Source organism: Ciconia boyciana, chromosome 8, assembly GCF_034638445.1.
Source record: "Ciconia boyciana chromosome 8, ASM3463844v1, whole genome shotgun sequence".
NCBI classification, from domain to species: domain Eukaryota; kingdom Metazoa; phylum Chordata; class Aves; order Ciconiiformes; family Ciconiidae; genus Ciconia; species Ciconia boyciana.
Window position 1 is genome coordinate 25,364,632 of NC_132941.1, and position 16,076 is coordinate 25,380,707.

Here is a 16,076-nt window from a genome sequence, read left to right on the forward strand (position 1 = left end):
TGACACCACTACCTTCAGTCTTTATTGGTATAAAAGCCTTCAACCTAAATTATATCAAAAACGGGGAGGCCTGGTCCCACAACAGATGTCTCAAAATGGTCATATAAGGGTCATAAGTTAATGGCTGCAGTAAAAAGGCTCCCAGGAAATTCCCTTTCAGGAGAACAGTAACTCGGGTGATGACTTCAGAGATAAAAGCCCAGTGGGGAGGCCAAGCCCGGCTTGGACCTGCCAAAGCCCCTGGCGAGACACACACACGCACACACACACCTCCTCCACTCCACCCCACCCCACCCCCTCCCCGTGTGACTGTCCCCAGCCGGGGCAGTAGCCCCAGGGCATGTTTCCCGCGGTGCAGCACTCCTCCTGCCCCAGTGAGCCCTGTGGGTAATGCCAGGAGCTCCTTGCCACAGACCCAGCAGGGAAGGGGCAGGAGGAGCAGGACACATTCAGGACGTCAAGAGAGAAGGCAGCAGTTCTCAGGACACAGCCTGGACCAACTTGGGGCTGGCCTCAAAACCACAGCTGGCATCGTCCCTGCTCCTGGTCTCCTCATGAAGCCGCAGCTGTCGGCTCTCCCTGCACCAGCCATGAGGCTATGAAGTCTCTTAAGGCACAACTCAAATATCTGTAAACACTGGTGCCCTCCCAGAGGAGAGTCCAGCAAGCGATTCAAGTAAGGGTGGAAGCAAGACACCGGCTCCCCAGCTGTGCCACCCAAGCACCAGAGCCAGCAGCTCCTCAGCCATGGTGGCAGATGGAGCATCCTTGGTCACCTCCTGGCTGGGGTTGCCTTTGGGGCCACCTTTGAGGGGATGCCCCGCTGAAAGACTGAGGGAGGTGTCGGCGGGGGGCAAGGGAGGGCCAGTCCTGACGGCCCATTGCCACAGCACGGTGCCTTGCTCTTCAGTGCTGGGAGAGGCTTGCTGGGTGGCTTTGGCTTCGCCTGGCAGGAGGAGAGGAGAGACCTGAGTCCCCTGCCTGGGCACCAAGGAGGGACCCAGAAGGCGACAGGGGCAGAAGAAGGGCCCCCCCCAGGTCATCAGCCACCTGGGCCACCCCATGGATGTGCCCCACACATCTAGGGCTGGTCAAGCCAGGAGATGCTGGGGGGAGATATGTCTGAGAGCGGCCCCCAGCTGCAGGAAGGACAGGCCACCCCACCATGAGGCAGCGGTGGCTTTTGGAAGGGTGGTTACCTGCAGGGGCCATCCTGGAGAGGCTGGAGATGTCACCTGGGGGACTGGCGCTGGTGGCTGCAGGGTCAGCAAAATATGGGGTGAGAGGCTGCCCTCCTGCCGATGCTGTGAAGGCTGCCCCATGCCGGGGCTCTGTTCAGCTCCCTTACCTGTGGGGTCAGGCAGCAGGGCCCAAGGGGCTGGGCATCCTGCAGGGCCACCGTGCTGCTGAGCAGGTTGGGGTGGCCGATGTCGTGGCAGGACAGCTGGCGGTGGGGGGATCGCATCCGTCCGCCCTCCTGGAAGAGCGGGTTGGCAAGGCCGGCAGCAGGCCCCCTGGAGGTCCTCCTGTGGGGCACAGGGACAATGAGGGGCTGCTCTGGGCAACCCCCCGAGCTCAGCCTGTGCAGCCTTGGCTCAGCCCCGCTGTGGGCTCTCCTGAGGGGAATTACCCTTTCTGGAAGTGTCTCATCCGCCTGCCTCTGAGGAGCACAACGCCACTGCCGAGCAGGATGCCAGAGAGTGCCACTGTTGCCAGCACAGCCACCAAGACCATGCTGCTGCTCCCTGTGGAGAGCCGGGTGGCATCAGAACGGGCACCCCCGCACCAGGGATGCCCTGTAGGGATGGAGCGGCGCCCACCAGCACTGTGGCAGGGCGCCGACCCCCTCCCCAAGCTCTTTCCCTGGCACACACATCAAGCCGAGGGAGCTGGTGCCAGCCACACACGGGATGCCATACCTGCCGCCATCCCTGAAATCTTCTGCTCACAGTAGGGTGCTGCCCAGCCTGGCTCACAGTGACACTCCCGCTTGTGGTTGCACACCTGAGGTAAGGGAAGAAAATGTCAGGGTGGTGGACACACCATTGGGGCTGGGACCACTGCCCGGGCCCCGCGGCTGCTGTGGGAGAGGATGAGCCCACAGCATACCCCGTGGTTGTTACACTTGGCTGAGCAGTTCTTGTTGCCGTAGACCAGGAGGTTCTGGCAGCGCCCGGCGTAGCAGACCTGGGGGCAGGCAGGGGGGCTCTGAGGCTGCCCCGGGTCCCTGTGGCCAGCAGTCACCCCACCACCACCACCCCAGTGCTCACCATCTCCTCTCCGCACTTGGCACCGGTGGGCACTAGCCTGAGCTTGGCCACCACCTCGTTGGCATCATTGCTGGCAATGACTGCCTTGCACCTGAAGTGGCCAAAGAAAAGTGAATAGGAGCCGCCACCGAGGATGGGGCTGGTATTGTCGCTCAGGCACATCAGCGTGCCACACTTCACATCCCTGCAGGAGAAGCAGCCATGAGCACCAGTGGTGCAGGTGGCACGGGGCTGGGGAGCTTTGCTTAGCCCCGTGGTGCTGTTGCTGGACATGGACGACGACATCCAACCCCCCGCCCATCTCCTTACTTGGGGCTGCAGGGCTGCTTTCCATACTCGGTGAGGCAGTGGAGGTGAAGGTGTTGCTCGCTGTTGTGCTTAAAGCAGACATCAGGAGCTACCTGGGCCTCTGTGGGACACACAGAAAGGGTCACACGGAGCCAGAGCCCGCAGCAAGCTGGCGGCACCAGCACCAGTGGCCACACCTTAGAGCCAGCAGCCCAGCTAGGGGTGCCCACAGCAGGAGGGGACCACAGCTGAGCAATGTCCTGGCCCAAGGAGCTGGGGCTCCAGGCACAACACCCAGCACATGGGGCAAGGAGGGTGGGGGAGCAGCTACCTGTGCCCCAGAGCATGCGGCACTGCTCAGTGTGCGAAGGGCAGGCCCCGTTGTAGCAGTAGCCATTGCCATTCTGGCAGGAGATGCCATTCTCCTGGAAGACGTCCTCTGGGCACTCGGCGCTGAGGCCAGTGCAGTGCTCAGGCAGGTCACAGTCGTTCTTGCTGGCCCGGCAGAGCTCACTGGCAGCCTTCACCTGCACAGAAAAGGGATGTCGGCACTGCCTCGATGCCCTCGCATCCCCAGATCCATGCAGGCACCACAGCCCAGCAGCACCCTGGTCTTCAAAACATCTCCTGGCACCCCACAGATTCAGACACGGCAGCTTGTGCTGCTCTGGCACAAAGACATTTGCTATTGACTGAGCTACTGCAGAGGATGGAGACACCATCAGGTCTTGGACTGGGTCTTCCCATAGTTAAGTCTCTCCCTGCGGGCAATGCCTTGTGCTTTGCTTTTAGTCTGGACTTACCCCGGGGTCCTCTTCCAGCCCTGTCTCTCTTCACATCAAGGCATTTCTTATGCCTGTGTGCAGGAACAAATGCATGTAACAACTTTCTCTTGGACAAAGGGAGCAGAAGAGGCAGGTTGGTTTCCTGAATCAGGAATGGGCCACACTGATCTCTTCTGAACATTGCCCAGTTCTTCAACACCTTTCATCCTGCACCTAACCCAACAGAGCCAGGGGACCTGGGCTCCAGGATGCCAGAAACAGAGGCTGCTTCACCTTCCCAACCACTACCCACCCAAGAGGCTGACTGTCCATGTAGTGAGAGCATCAAATGGAAAGCATGATTCCCTCCAAAACCATTTGGTGCATTTGGCTCTGGGCAGGCTGCTACAGAGGTCCTTCAGGCTCTCTAGTGGGCTATGGACACACCTTGCCTCTACTGGGAAGCTCTGGAGGAGCCCAGCACAGGACTGCGCACCCACCAGCTCCCTTCCCTGCCAAGCTGGTTGCCCCGGCAGTGGCAGTACCTTGCAGTCCTGGCAGCAGTCCCCCCGGGCACACTCAGCTCCCTCTCTCAGCTGGCAAGTGGTGGCATTGCAGCAGCGGTCAGAGCACTCCTGCAAGACAGGGAGGGACTGAAACCCTCCCAAAAGCCCCCTGAAAGACCCTTTCCTTCCTTTCTGGGGGGACCCAGTTGCCATGTCACCAGGTACCAACGGCAGTGTAGCTGCCACGGGCTGAACCACAGGGCAAAAACACAGCATCATCCCAGGTGTGAACCATTCCTGCTGCCTCTCTACCCCCATTACCAACACCAAACCAAAGGACCAGAAGAGATTTTTCAGATGGGGCCTGAGCTGGGCTCCTGCTCTCTGGTAGCACCCTTTGCACATCTCCAGGAAGGAGAAAACAGGAGGATCTCTGTGCTCTCTGCATCGGTGTAGCATCCCTTCAGATCCCAGAGCAGGGCTGTGACCCAGGGATTTATCCCAGAGACATCACCTGGCTGTTTGTCTCAAATCTCCCCCCTGCGATGCAGTGTTAGGCCGCTAGGGACAAGGAAAAGCTGAGCAAGGCTCTTGAAAGGACAACATGCCATGATGTTCCCCCTCCTTGGATCACCCCTTTGGAGGATATGCCGGGGGATGTCCATCTTTCCTAGGCATGCTCCCACTAAAATCACAGACAGCTACATGAAGGGGAGGCACACATCCAAGTTAACAAATATCCTCTGCAAGTTATTTTTCAGCAGAAGCATCAGGAGGACAAGTCTTGCAAAGCATGGTGTCCAGGGAAGACGCTTGCACAACCTTTTCTGAGTCTGAATGACGGTCTCAGGTCCCTGCCACCCACTCTTCTTCCCGGGCTCTCAGAGAGTATCCCTACCTCCGGCGTGCCGCAGTCACACTGCTCTCCCCGCTCCACAAACTGGTTCCCGCAGACCGGCCCCCCGTACAGCTCATCTGCCCTGGGGACGTTCAGCAGGCAGCTGGTTCTGGGGTCCCCGAGGAACTGCCACATGTCCTGCTCACTGCAGTGGCTGAAGAGCTTGGGGTAAACCAAGCTGAAGGGGCACAAAAACAGGCAGTCATGAGCACAGATGAGAGCCCAAGGGCCCTCGCACCTACCAGCCCAGGGATAAGCTGGAGGGCCACGAACAAACCTTTGAAGTGCAGCTTCAGATGAAGTGTCCACCCAGACCTGACCATCTCAGAGGCTTCACCCCATCAGGACCATGCCAGAGGACACCTCGAGCTATTTGCTGCCCAGGGATATTTCCCTTTCTCATTCACTCACCCAACACTCGCTGCCATGACACATCCTCCATCAGCTTTGGGGACAGGACAGTGGCAGCCAGCAACATCTTCATCATGAGACATCCCCAGGTTGTGCCCCATCTCGTGAGCCATGGTGGATGCAGCGCCAATAGGATTCATGCTGTGGTCCTGTGGGACAAGAAGTGCAGCGTGGTTCAAATGCTCTCCACAGCATCTCCATGGGGACCACTGGGGCCCTTCAACTGCTCAGTGCCAGGTCTCGCTGCTGTCTACAATTCATTCCCTAATGCTGCCATGCTGAGGTAAAGGAAGACAAAAGCTGGACTCGGTCCCATGGCCCCTGAAGACCTCCAAACTGGGCTCTCAGGGGTGTAAGTGAGCTTAGATATAGCGGCTACCCTGAAATTATGCTTTGTGGTGGTCCTGGACAGCCTCAGGTCCCATGGCCAACCACTCCTGCTCCAGCAAAGGATGCCCTCCCTGAGGAGCACAGCCAAGATGGCCAAGGAGCAATTGCAAACCAAGTCCCAGCCACCTCACAGGTGGTGGGAGAACCTCTGTGTCCATGGAGCTGCTCTGGGAGGCTCTTTAGGGCTCAGGTATATCAGAGTCCTCTGCAGGCACCCAGCTGGGTTTCCACAGCTACCCTTCTGCTGTGGCGCCGACACTTCTCTGGGCGTCAGTCACTCAAGGGTCGGAGATGCCAGGAACCAGATCCAGCCCTAAGGCTGCAGAGGGGGAAAGCTGGAGACCAGTGGAGGTGAAACCTGCTCTGGAAAACACAATGCAGGGAGTGCAGACCGTGGGACCACTGCTGCCCTCCTGGCGCATGCCTGGGCAGCGGGACCCACCTGGTTGATACCGCCTGAGTCCCTGGTGCACATCACAAGCTTCTTGGCAAGCCCTACGGTTGTGCCATGGAAGTCTATGCCCCTGTGGGATTGAGATGCCACCATGGCTATGTGGCCTGGGTGGCAGCAGGGCTGCAAGGTTGGTGAGGTGGTGGTCCCCCGTCCTTACGTGATCAGCTGGGCATTGTCATGTGGCTTCCTCTGCAGCAGCTCTGCCTCCCGCCAGTGGAGGAAGTTGTCCAGCGTCACCTCCGGGTTGGGACTGACCACAATTTTGTCCTTGTGGCTCCACACCTCCAAGCCGATCAAGGCCACCCGCAGGTGAAGAGGCTGATAAAGCTGGGGTGGGAGACAGCCCAGAGGGAGCACTTGGATTTGAGCTACACAAGCAGAGGAAAGGTCCCACCTCCCCTGGGGAGCCACAATCAAGCCCAGGACCCCACCTCACTGTGCAGTATCAGCTCTGTCACCCCCTCAATAAATAACACAAGCTGGGGTGACCACATAGACAGGGTTTACCCTGGGACCTCTGGGCTCCCTCTTGGCCAGTGAAGGCTGGGATGCTGCTTCCATGCTGCTGACCAAAGAATGAGACTGAAGCAAGGCAAGCAGAAACCCCCCCCTTGGTGCGCTGCATCCATCACCCTCCCCTTGTTAGCAACCGCTCCAGCTTGAGAGTGGGCATGGGATGTGCTCCTGGGGGTTACGAGGAGAAATTTCTCCCCCCTTCCCTTATGAGAGAGCTGGGAGGAAGCCATCCTGTGCTCCTGAGGACGCAGGGCTGAGCTGCTTGGCATGTCCACTTTGCACACCCCGTTGGCCAAGGGAATTGGTCACCCTGTGGCAGCCCACCTTGAGATCAGCTCCAGCTCCATTACCCTACCCACGCCAATCTCTTCTCTGCCTCATTCATGCCCGTGCTGGCACTGTGGGGCACATGTAGGAGCAGGGAGGGCAGATCCAGACCCCTGGGCTCACCTTGTCAACATGGTTCACGATTTCCTTCATGCGGTTCTGAACTGTGCGCAAGTCCTTGTGTTTCCTGAACTATACGAAGGACACAGAGAAATTTCCAGGCTGGCTTTGACCTCCTCACTGCAGTGGATGACAGCGAAAATGCAGGCACTGGCTCACCCCTGCCCCATGCTTACCTCCTCATTGTCCACGACCAGGACCAGCTCCACGTATCGGGGACCTTTGTGTAACGGAGCTGATTTCTGGAAGGGAAGAGGAAAGTGAGCACAAAGCCCTGTGGTTGACCCTCCTGTGGGATGTGTTGGATCCTGGGGCACCTTCCAATGTTATTCAAGGCTAGTAGGTCTTCTAGGTCTGCTTTCTGATCTTACTTTGCTGGGTGTTTCAGACATCTTCCAACACACAAGGAAAAACCCAAGCCTGCTACTGGGATAAGGCACGAGAGAGGCTTTGTGGGCATCGTGGAGCTCATGGGGTAGGAGGATGCTCCTGCTAACAGTACAGGGTCTGAGGACTTGTTCCCACCAGGAGCTAGGCCACTGGGAGCAACCTGCATTTGGGTACCCAACCAACAAGGCGTGAGAGAGGAGCATCTCTGAGAGATGCAGTATGGCCCCACTCCTCTCCTGGACTTCACAGGACCTAGGCTCTTGCAAACTCAGCTACAGGAAGGAGAAGCAAAGCAATCCTTAACCCAGCGGTAGAACTTCATGGCTGCAGGAATTTTCGGTTCGTGGTCATATTCCAGGCTGGCACCAGACTCTTGGCACGTGCCGCGCTTCTCCCGCAGGTGAGCTGCTCTGTACACTGCGTGCTGGCCAGCCGTATTCTCCTCCAGGGGCTCCAGCAGGAAGGTGGTCTCGTTCACTCGGAAAAACCCACTGCCAAGAGAGAGGGCAGGAGTCAGGTTGGGGACATATCTGGCAGGACACGGACAGACCCTACACGCACCCCTGCAAGGGCCTGTGATGATACAAAATACAGCTGCCAAATCCCAGCTAGGAAACCACCCTACCCCTTCATGGTTCCCATAGGGAGCTTGGATGAGCTACAGGCCACTAGCGGGATGTGACGGTCAGGTCTTTCTGGCCACACACATGAAACCACACTCAAAGCAAAGCCCCAGGCAGCCCTTGGGCAGTGCATGAAGCCCCACATCGCTGTGCAGAGGTACAGGGTGCAGGAGCTCACAGCAATGCAAGGGACTGGATGCATCTTCCCTGCAACCTCACCTGACCCAAGAGCACATCAAGGAGGTGCTGCAGGACCGAGCTGACCTGGGGCATACCAGGAGATGGGAAGCAATAGGAAATGTGTCCACAGCATTTGCTTTCGGAGGCTGCAGAAGCACCAGTTGAACAAAAGGACTGTTAGGGAGGCTGGAACCTGGCTGCTGGGCTGGGAGGGAGCAAACCGTGGCATGGCATCTGTGGCTGGTAGCAAGGGAAGTATCCTGTACTTTAGGCAGCAGAATGTTCAGCAAGAAGAACTGCCCAGTGCTGCCAGGCCAGATTTAACATGGCATTTCTGCTGAGCAGCTCTGGCCTTCAAGATTATTTCTGTAAGGTGTCCCATGTGTCCTGTCTGTATCATTCTTGTCTCCTGTCCTGCCTTTGCACATCTTGTCCTCCTACTATACAAGGATATCAAGTATCCCATGTATGCACAAGCTGTGCGAGCCAAGGTCTCTGCAGACACAACCCCTACTCTCAAAGTGAGGAGATGGCTGTCATGCGGCTCCAGCAGGTGTTTCTCCTGCAAATGGGTGTTTGCAGGTTCCTCGGTGCTCCAGGGACCACCCCTCCTCCTCCCACATTGCCCTGAGAGGGACCCCTTCCTCTCTGTCTTACTCTCTTGCAATGTCTGGCTGCCAGCTGATCTTAAAAGAAAGAGAACTGCTGAGTACAAATCTTTCACGGCAAACTGAGCAACCTTTTATGGACCTGGTGATTTGGGTTACTCTGCAAGGATGCTTTCTGCCCTTAAATGCAGGTAGACCCAAGGCAGCTTTTGAGGAATGAGCACCAGCACGGCCAGCAGCCAGTGGGTAGAGGAAGACACAGCTGGCCTGATGCACCGTATGCTTTCCTTTTCTTTTGGAAAGGCACTTGGCCATCAGCTCTAGGAGCTTGGCATGGCCTGGAGGAGATGCCGGCTGCCTGCAAGCTGATGCATCGCCATGAGCACACCTTTGTGCCACTGGCTGCAGGACTCAAGGCGAGTTTGGTCCCGTCTGCCCTGGGAAGAGAGGGCGGATCCAGGACAAGCTCTGCCTCGCTGCCTAGGGACGGCACTCCTGCCCGGACCTCCTGTCGTGCTCAGCTTTCCAGTCTCATCCCATGCCATGAGTCAACCCCCCAAACCAGCAAGATTAGCTGCAAAACGTCGCGCACCCTTCCTGCTGGGCATTGAGCCAGGACGGTCAGCACTCCCACTGCCAGCAGGAAAAGCGATGTCTTCTTCTTTTCCTCGGGGGAAAGCTGAGCTGTCCCTCCATCGGCACAGCTCCAGCTAGACAGGGCTTGGTCACACTGGATCACCGTTACGCTGCACCACGTCTGCCAGGAGCAGCACCATGGCATGCAACCAAGGACAGGCTCTATGCTGTCCTCCGGCCAGCCACAGTGCTTTGGGGGAGTTGGAGGTCTTACCTGAGCCCACTGCAGGTGCTGATGCTCGCTGCTGAGTTGGCGTATCCTTGCACGTGGCCCTGATAAAAGCAGTGATCCTGCTGCCAAGATAAAGGACAGGTGTAAAGGCAGTCTGCACCAGCTGTCGGCATGGCAGGACCCCATAGGAGCAGGAAAACTGCTCTCCCCAGAGCCAGCCCCATACCTGAACGTCCGGCTTCTCCGTGATCTCTGTGCCATCAGCCAAGTAGTGCGTCTCAGTGTAGTGCTGCCCCAGCAGCTCCCTGCAGGATGGGGAAGGGGTGTCAGCAGTGACCCCCGTTTTGGGGAGAGGATGGAAAGCTTTAGGGATGAGGTTGGTCAGGTTGGGTATGGTGGGCCCATGACCTCCCTGGGTGGGTTTGGCAAGGAGGGAAAAAAAAAAGTTATATTTTGCTAGCGAGGTCTGGGCTGAGGGCTTAGATCTCTGGTGTGATGATGCCAGACCTTGGAGAAGTGATGTTCATGGCAAGGGTTAGAACTGAGCTCCCCCTAGATGTCCTGCTGTGCCCACCCGCACTCACTTGTTCTTCTCCAGCCACAGGAGGTAGTTCCTGCCTTCGGCACGCACGCGGTAGAGGACGTGGTCTGGGTAGATGCTCTGCATGAAAGATAGACAACAGCACAGACCCACCATCACCAGGAGCCAGAGCTACAGAAGAGAGGACCTGCCCAGAAAGGGGATGGGGTCTGCATGCACTGCACTAGAAGGCAGCTGTGGGACAGGGAGCCTGGCTGCTCACCCTGGAGGCATCCAGCAAAGACATGGGAAATCAGAAGAGAAGAAAGAAATAATCTTTCCCTGGCACATCCTGAGATAAAGAACAGGTCACCAGCAATGAAACAGTCAGCAAAGTCTGGTTTCCCATGTCTGAGACATGGCTGCAGATGCCCATGCCAGAAACTGAGGTTTCCTACTCATCAGTCACAAAGCTCCTTTTTTGGGGACTGAGTTCAGCACTTACTCACAGGCTGAACCACAAAGATCTCCAGTGCCCAACGGCTCTCATCAGCAGAGACTTCCTTATCTCTGACTGAGCTAACATGCAACATCATGGTTAGAGAATAACCTTTTCTTGATTCTCATCTGCTACTGAGAGTAGATTTTAGTATCACCATGTCCCAGATCCCCTGAGCATCACCCTAGTGCTGGTGGAAGGGACTTCAAGGCATCTCAAGTCCAACCTCCAGTCACTAAGGCTGGGTCAGGGTGGCTGTGGCTCAGCCCAGTCAAGCCCTGAACCCCCAGGATGGAGATCTCCCTCCAGAAGAAGTGTTTTCCTCTGGGATGTCTTGTGATCTCCATCTGCAGAGGCTGGGCCACAGACCTCCAGAGGTCCTGCCCCACTGGGGCCACTGAGAGAAATGATGATCCCTTGCATGGTGCCCCATATCAGGCTGCACCCTTGGCACCAGGGACCTCCTCAGCCACCACCGCAGCACAGAGCCCTCTCCTGAGGGCACATCCTCAGCTCTTACAGGATCCCGGGATGGAGAGCTGAGCAAAAGGCAAAGCAAGTGTCTCCCACAGGGCCAGCATTCCTCCCGGATGAGGTGTGCGGCCTCTCCTGGGGAGGATGACAGCACCTGCTGTCATACAATGGCTCAGCACTCCCAGGGGGATGATCTGCAACCTGGTGGGAGCTGGGGCTGAGTGGAAAGTCCTGCTGACTCAGCACCAGCGGGGCCAGGTAAGAGGGTTTGCCCATCACTCGGTTGCCCTTAATTCTACCCAGCTAGCGCTTCCAATCTGAAGCGATGGGCTGCTGGCCATGAAACATCCTCTCGCCATGCTGAGCAGGTTGCAACAAGCCTGCTGGGTGGCCAGGCAGCCCCAGCTGCAGGCGGGCACAGCCAGCGTGTAGGCACGCTCACAGGTCCCAGGCAAATTCTTCTCTTATGAACAGCATTTCCCGCCTGACGTGGCCATTCCATCTCTGCTCCGCCGACAAAGTGATGCTTTGTTATTGTTGGCAGCCAGAAGAGGTCTTAAGAAATGGCAGGAAAGCAGTTGGAAGGGGGTGGTGGGTCAGGGACCGTCTCCTGGAGACAACCACAGGGCAAGATAAAAAAAAAGAGAGTCCTGATTGATAAAGCTTCTCTGAATCACCCCCTTCCTTATTAGCATGGGCTTTGCAAGGGCTCCAGATGGGAAGGCTTTGAAAGTGCAGGCAGCTCAGCCCTGCTCCTGACCCTCTGCCCTTTGACCATGCTGAGCAAGCAAAGCAGAGCTGTGGCCACAGCACACAGAGAGGAGGGATTTCTTCCAGCTAGTCTTATTAAGAGCCAGAGAGCTTGCAGAGGATCAGGACGTGATGCCACCTTCCCACCCCAGCACAGGGTATTTCTTCCCTGGGTGGGAAGAGGTGATGGGTCTCCCTAGGACAGTAGGGATGGGACTCATTGCACCCAGAGGAGCTGCAGCACAAGAGAGGAGCAAAAGAAGGCGGGTCGCTGGGCCACCACCGTCCCTTGCTCATGCTCCATTCATCCCCACCACTCACTCTGCAATGTCCTGCTGCTTCCTGCAGAGCCCCAGGCTGGGCCAGCAGGAGCTGGGCTGTCTCCACCCAGACAAAGGACTTGCTTCTTTGCATCAGCTGGCTCTGGGATGAGGTGGGGGGGGATCAGCAGGGATGTACGAGCACAGGTGCACTGGGGGAGAAGCCAGCAGCTTGCAACACTGGGTCTTACACAGGCTGGAAACCACCCTTCTGTTTCAGTACAGCTCTTTGAAACGGTGGAGCAAGGGGACAGAGAGATGTCACTTCTGCAATCAAGAGCATGTAACTATAAATCTTTTTGAAGGCCCTTCTTGCTCTTTTTTTTCAGGTCCCTTTCCATGAAGAACCCACGTTTGCCACATGCCCTGTCATGCCCCTGCTAAGGACGGGTGGGAGGAGTCAGACCATGGCCTCTTGGAAGGCCGGCATCCCAGGAGATCCTGTGCTGCAGGACCCAGGAGCCCAGGATCCTGATCCAGGCTCCACCCTATCTGCAGGGCTGAATATTTTGATTTAAGCAAAGCTAGAGGGGAGCTCGTCTGCTTCAAACCTCACCTGGCAGATGCTCTGCTGGACCAACCTCATGTGTCCCAGCTGCTCTGACCCAGGAACCAGCTCTTGGCCCATGCCAATCCTAGCCAGAGACTGCTAAGGCAAAGACACAGGAGAAGCTGGCGCAGAAAACGCCTGTCCAGCTACCTGTCTCCAAAGAGAGGCTTGGTGGTGGTCAAGCGTTGCTGAGAACATCCTCCCCACCAAAGTTACTGGGAGAGAAAACCCAACTTTTGTGGAAGAGGAGGAAAATGTCTTGAAAGGCAGGAGGCCTCATACCCTCAACACACCAGGTTTGGGAGGTCCAAGCACCACCCAATCCAAGACCGAATCCAGGTGCCCACCTGGCAGACACCACCCATGGCTGTCCCAAAATACACAAATCAAGGCAGATGTCTTCTCCCATGTCGTGGAAAGCAGAGGGATACCAAGATGGGTGAGCTCCCCAGGGGATCAGTGCAGAGCCGCCTGGTGCACCCGGCACAGATGGTGTCTCTAAATAGCCTGGGGAATGTTTATCTCATAGACAAGTTTAGGTTTCTAGAGCAGAGAAAACAGATGCTTTTGGGGAGTGTTTTTGAAGCTAGTTTATCAGAAAGGGTTTGAATCACAGATGAATGTGCTGTACAAAGAGTTTACTAGGAAATAAATGTCCCCAGCCCCTCCATCTCATCAGGTGCTACATTCAGTGCTTTTTGGTCCTAGAAAATGAATCCACATATTTGGCTGAATTTCACTTTAACGCAATGAGGAAAGCATCTTTGAGGTCAAGGCCATCTTCTTATGGATGTCAACCCCAAGCACTCAAAACTCCTGAGTCAAACCTCATTCCTTCCCCCAAATTACAAGGTTTCCAAAGAAAAATAAAACTGGCTTTCTTTCATGTGTGTTTCTGCAACTTTCTGTCCCAAAGGATGAAAAAAAACCAACTTCAGCAAACACAGCAAGAAAAGTGCTTACAGCTCAATGAGGCTTTGCAAATCCCTCCTTAAGCAAAGACCAGATGTCACAAGATCACTGCAAGGCTGCAAGAGGTGGCACTGCTGTGTAATGTCTCCAAAGAAAGCATTGGAGAAAGCAGCCCCCCCCCTCCAAGAGTCCACCGTGCTATCTGCAGTTCCTATTTTGACCCAAAACAGTCCAGGAAAGCTGATCTGACCAACTACTTCAAGATCTCCATCCTCTGGGATGGAAGTAATGCAAGAAAAGGTGCACCAGGTAATTCTTCTGGCACAGGGCCAAAGGAGTCCAGCTCCGAGCCCAGTGGTGGGCCAAGGGGGTCTGGCTCCAAGCCCAGTCATGGACCAAGGGTCTCTGCTGATTGTTCCCCCTCCCCCGAACTCTCTGCAGGGCAGCGAGAGCAGCTGTGCCGAGACAGTATTTGGGAGGCGATGCTACTCACCAGTGGCGCAAAGAGGTCCTTCTTTCCCTGAGGCGCTGGTACCTTGTGTGGCATCACTGTCTCGTACTTCTTGACATGGACGAGCTTTTCCTCCAGCCTGGCAGTGGCTCCTGGGAAAAGTCAAAGGGCTTTGAGCCGGGATGCCCAGAAACAACTGAGTCAGGGGATAATGGAAGCAGCCAACATGAAGACGCTGAGAAGAGCTAAAATAGCAAGTCCTGAAATACCTGCTGGGAACACAACTCCCTGACGTGCTCCAGGGATGTTCCAGGCCCCCCCCACCCCCAGTGCCCACAGGGTGCTCAGCATCACCCACAGGCAAGTGGGTCCCTTCAAGGCTGGAGAACCCTACTGAGACCCTGGTGCATAAATAAAGATGGAGGATTTTCAGCTCCCCATCTTGGTGCCACAGTTTGTGACTTGGAGTCCGACAGCTGCTGGGGGTTGTATTTTGGAGAACGACTCATGTCTGGGCTGGCTCAGCCCTCCTCCCGTCCTCTCTTTTGTTATCAGAAGGGAGACATTTCTGCGAGAAACCCTTCACCTTCCCCAAGGAGCCCCGAACTGGAAGCTTGTGCTGCAGCTGTGTCCGTGCTCCCAGGGTTAGATGGGGCCAGTGGAGGCCACAGCAAGGCAGCGGCAAAGCAGGGTGCTCCGTCTGTGGGTGCCTGGCGGCCCCCGCCCACGGCGCCTGAGCAGGAGCCAGGAGCCTTGTCACCACCCCCTCGGCCGGCTGAGTCACCAGTCCGTCCCCCCCCCCCCCGCCGCCAGCACGCCGCAGCCTGGCGGTGACAAATTTTCCCTCGCTTGCAGGAGCCTCCTCGCCTAGGTGGCCTTACAGAAGAGCGGGTGACCCATCTGCGCAGGGTGGCGGTGGGGGCAAGGCGGGGCAGAGGGTGGAAGTCACCGAAAGCATCCACCTGCCATAGGGCCAGCTGCGAGTGGAGCTGACCGAAGGAGCTGAGCCTGGTCCTCGAAGCCCCTTTCTCCATCCTTCACTCTCGAGTGAGCCTGGGGAGGCGATGCCAGCCTAATCCCCTGGTGACACCAGGGGGATTGACGCCAGCCTGGCAGATGAAGCAGCCAAAACCTTGCCGAGCTGTGACCCGTCCCAAAAAGCCACCCCACACCCAGCTCCTGCCTTGCGCATCCCCTCCTGTGCCACTTCCCACGCGTCCCCTTAATTCTCGCGGGAAAAAGCATCCCCACCCCCCGCGCAGTAGCTCCAATCCTGCCCCACGGCAGAAGACCCCCGGGGAGCCAGCCGGCCTTTTGCCCTGCGTCCCCAAAACTTCACGCCCGTCCCGTCAGCAGAGCACGGCTGCCTGCCGGCTGCCTGCCCTGCCGGGGACCCACGCCCGCCAGCCCACACTCACCGTGGACCAGCAGTAGCAGCAGCAGCAGCAGCAGCAGGAGCCGGCGGAGCAGGACGAGCGCCGGGGCCATGGCTCGGAGGTGCCCGCAGTGCCCGGCCCCAAGTGCCGCCGCGCCGCGCCGCGCCGGCAGCCCCCGCCCGTCGTGACTCACCGCCACTCGCGGGACGGGACGGGGCGGGGATGGGGCCGCCCCCGGCGGGGGCCTCCGAGCGGAGCGGGTCTGGGAGAGGCAGGAGGGGCGCGGGGCGGCGGGGAGGGTCCGTGGAGTACAGGGGGGTGTCTGTGGAGCGTCGGGGGTGTCTGTGGGGTATCGGGAAGGGTCCATAAAGCATTGGGGACTGTCCACGGGGCATCAGGGGGTGTCCGTGAGCCATTGGGGAGGGTCCGTGGGGCATCGGGAAGGGTTTGTGGGGTATCACAGGGTATGCATGTGGCATCAGGGGAGGGGTCCGCGTGGCATTGGGGACTGTCTGTGTGGCTTCAGTGCAGATCCACGGCTTCTAGGGGCATGTCCCGGGGCACTACAGGGGTCCGCAGGGCACTGACGAGGTGACAGTAGGGCATCAGGGTGGCGGGGGGCACTGGGAAGCCTCTCCTGGCTCTGAGGTGGTGGAGGGGCTGGGGTGGCT

At 57.6% G+C, this 16,076-nt stretch overlaps 1 protein-coding gene across 8 annotated transcripts; it reads right to left on the bottom strand.

Moving 5' to 3' along the window:
- ADAM8 (ADAM metallopeptidase domain 8) lies at positions 1–15,607 on the bottom strand. 8 transcript variants are annotated; one of them, XM_072869561.1, is made up of 22 exons: positions 15,448–15,607; positions 14,072–14,181; positions 10,138–10,214; positions 9,780–9,858; positions 9,596–9,672; positions 7,639–7,825; positions 7,121–7,186; positions 6,948–7,016; positions 6,139–6,308; positions 5,970–6,051; positions 5,138–5,286; positions 4,727–4,904; positions 3,868–3,957; positions 2,890–3,085; positions 2,580–2,679; positions 2,271–2,454; positions 2,110–2,187; positions 1,920–2,004; positions 1,631–1,745; positions 1,349–1,526; positions 1,200–1,256; positions 1–946 (listed from the first exon to the last, which is right to left on the bottom strand). In XM_072869561.1, the coding sequence occupies exons 1-22, from the start codon at positions 15,515–15,517 to the stop codon at positions 773–775; spliced, it is 2,571 nt and encodes an 856-aa protein (XP_072725662.1). In that variant the 5' UTR covers positions 15,518–15,607; the 3' UTR covers positions 1–772. The 8 variants fall into 8 exon arrangements, with proteins under 8 accessions (XP_072725662.1, XP_072725659.1, XP_072725665.1 ...); XM_072869558.1 differs by having other exon boundaries at positions 3,868–3,975; positions 9,596–9,675; XM_072869564.1 differs by having other exon boundaries at positions 3,868–3,975; positions 9,596–9,675; positions 14,072–14,199; positions 15,448–15,553.
- Between the last annotated feature and the right edge of the window lie 469 nt (positions 15,608–16,076).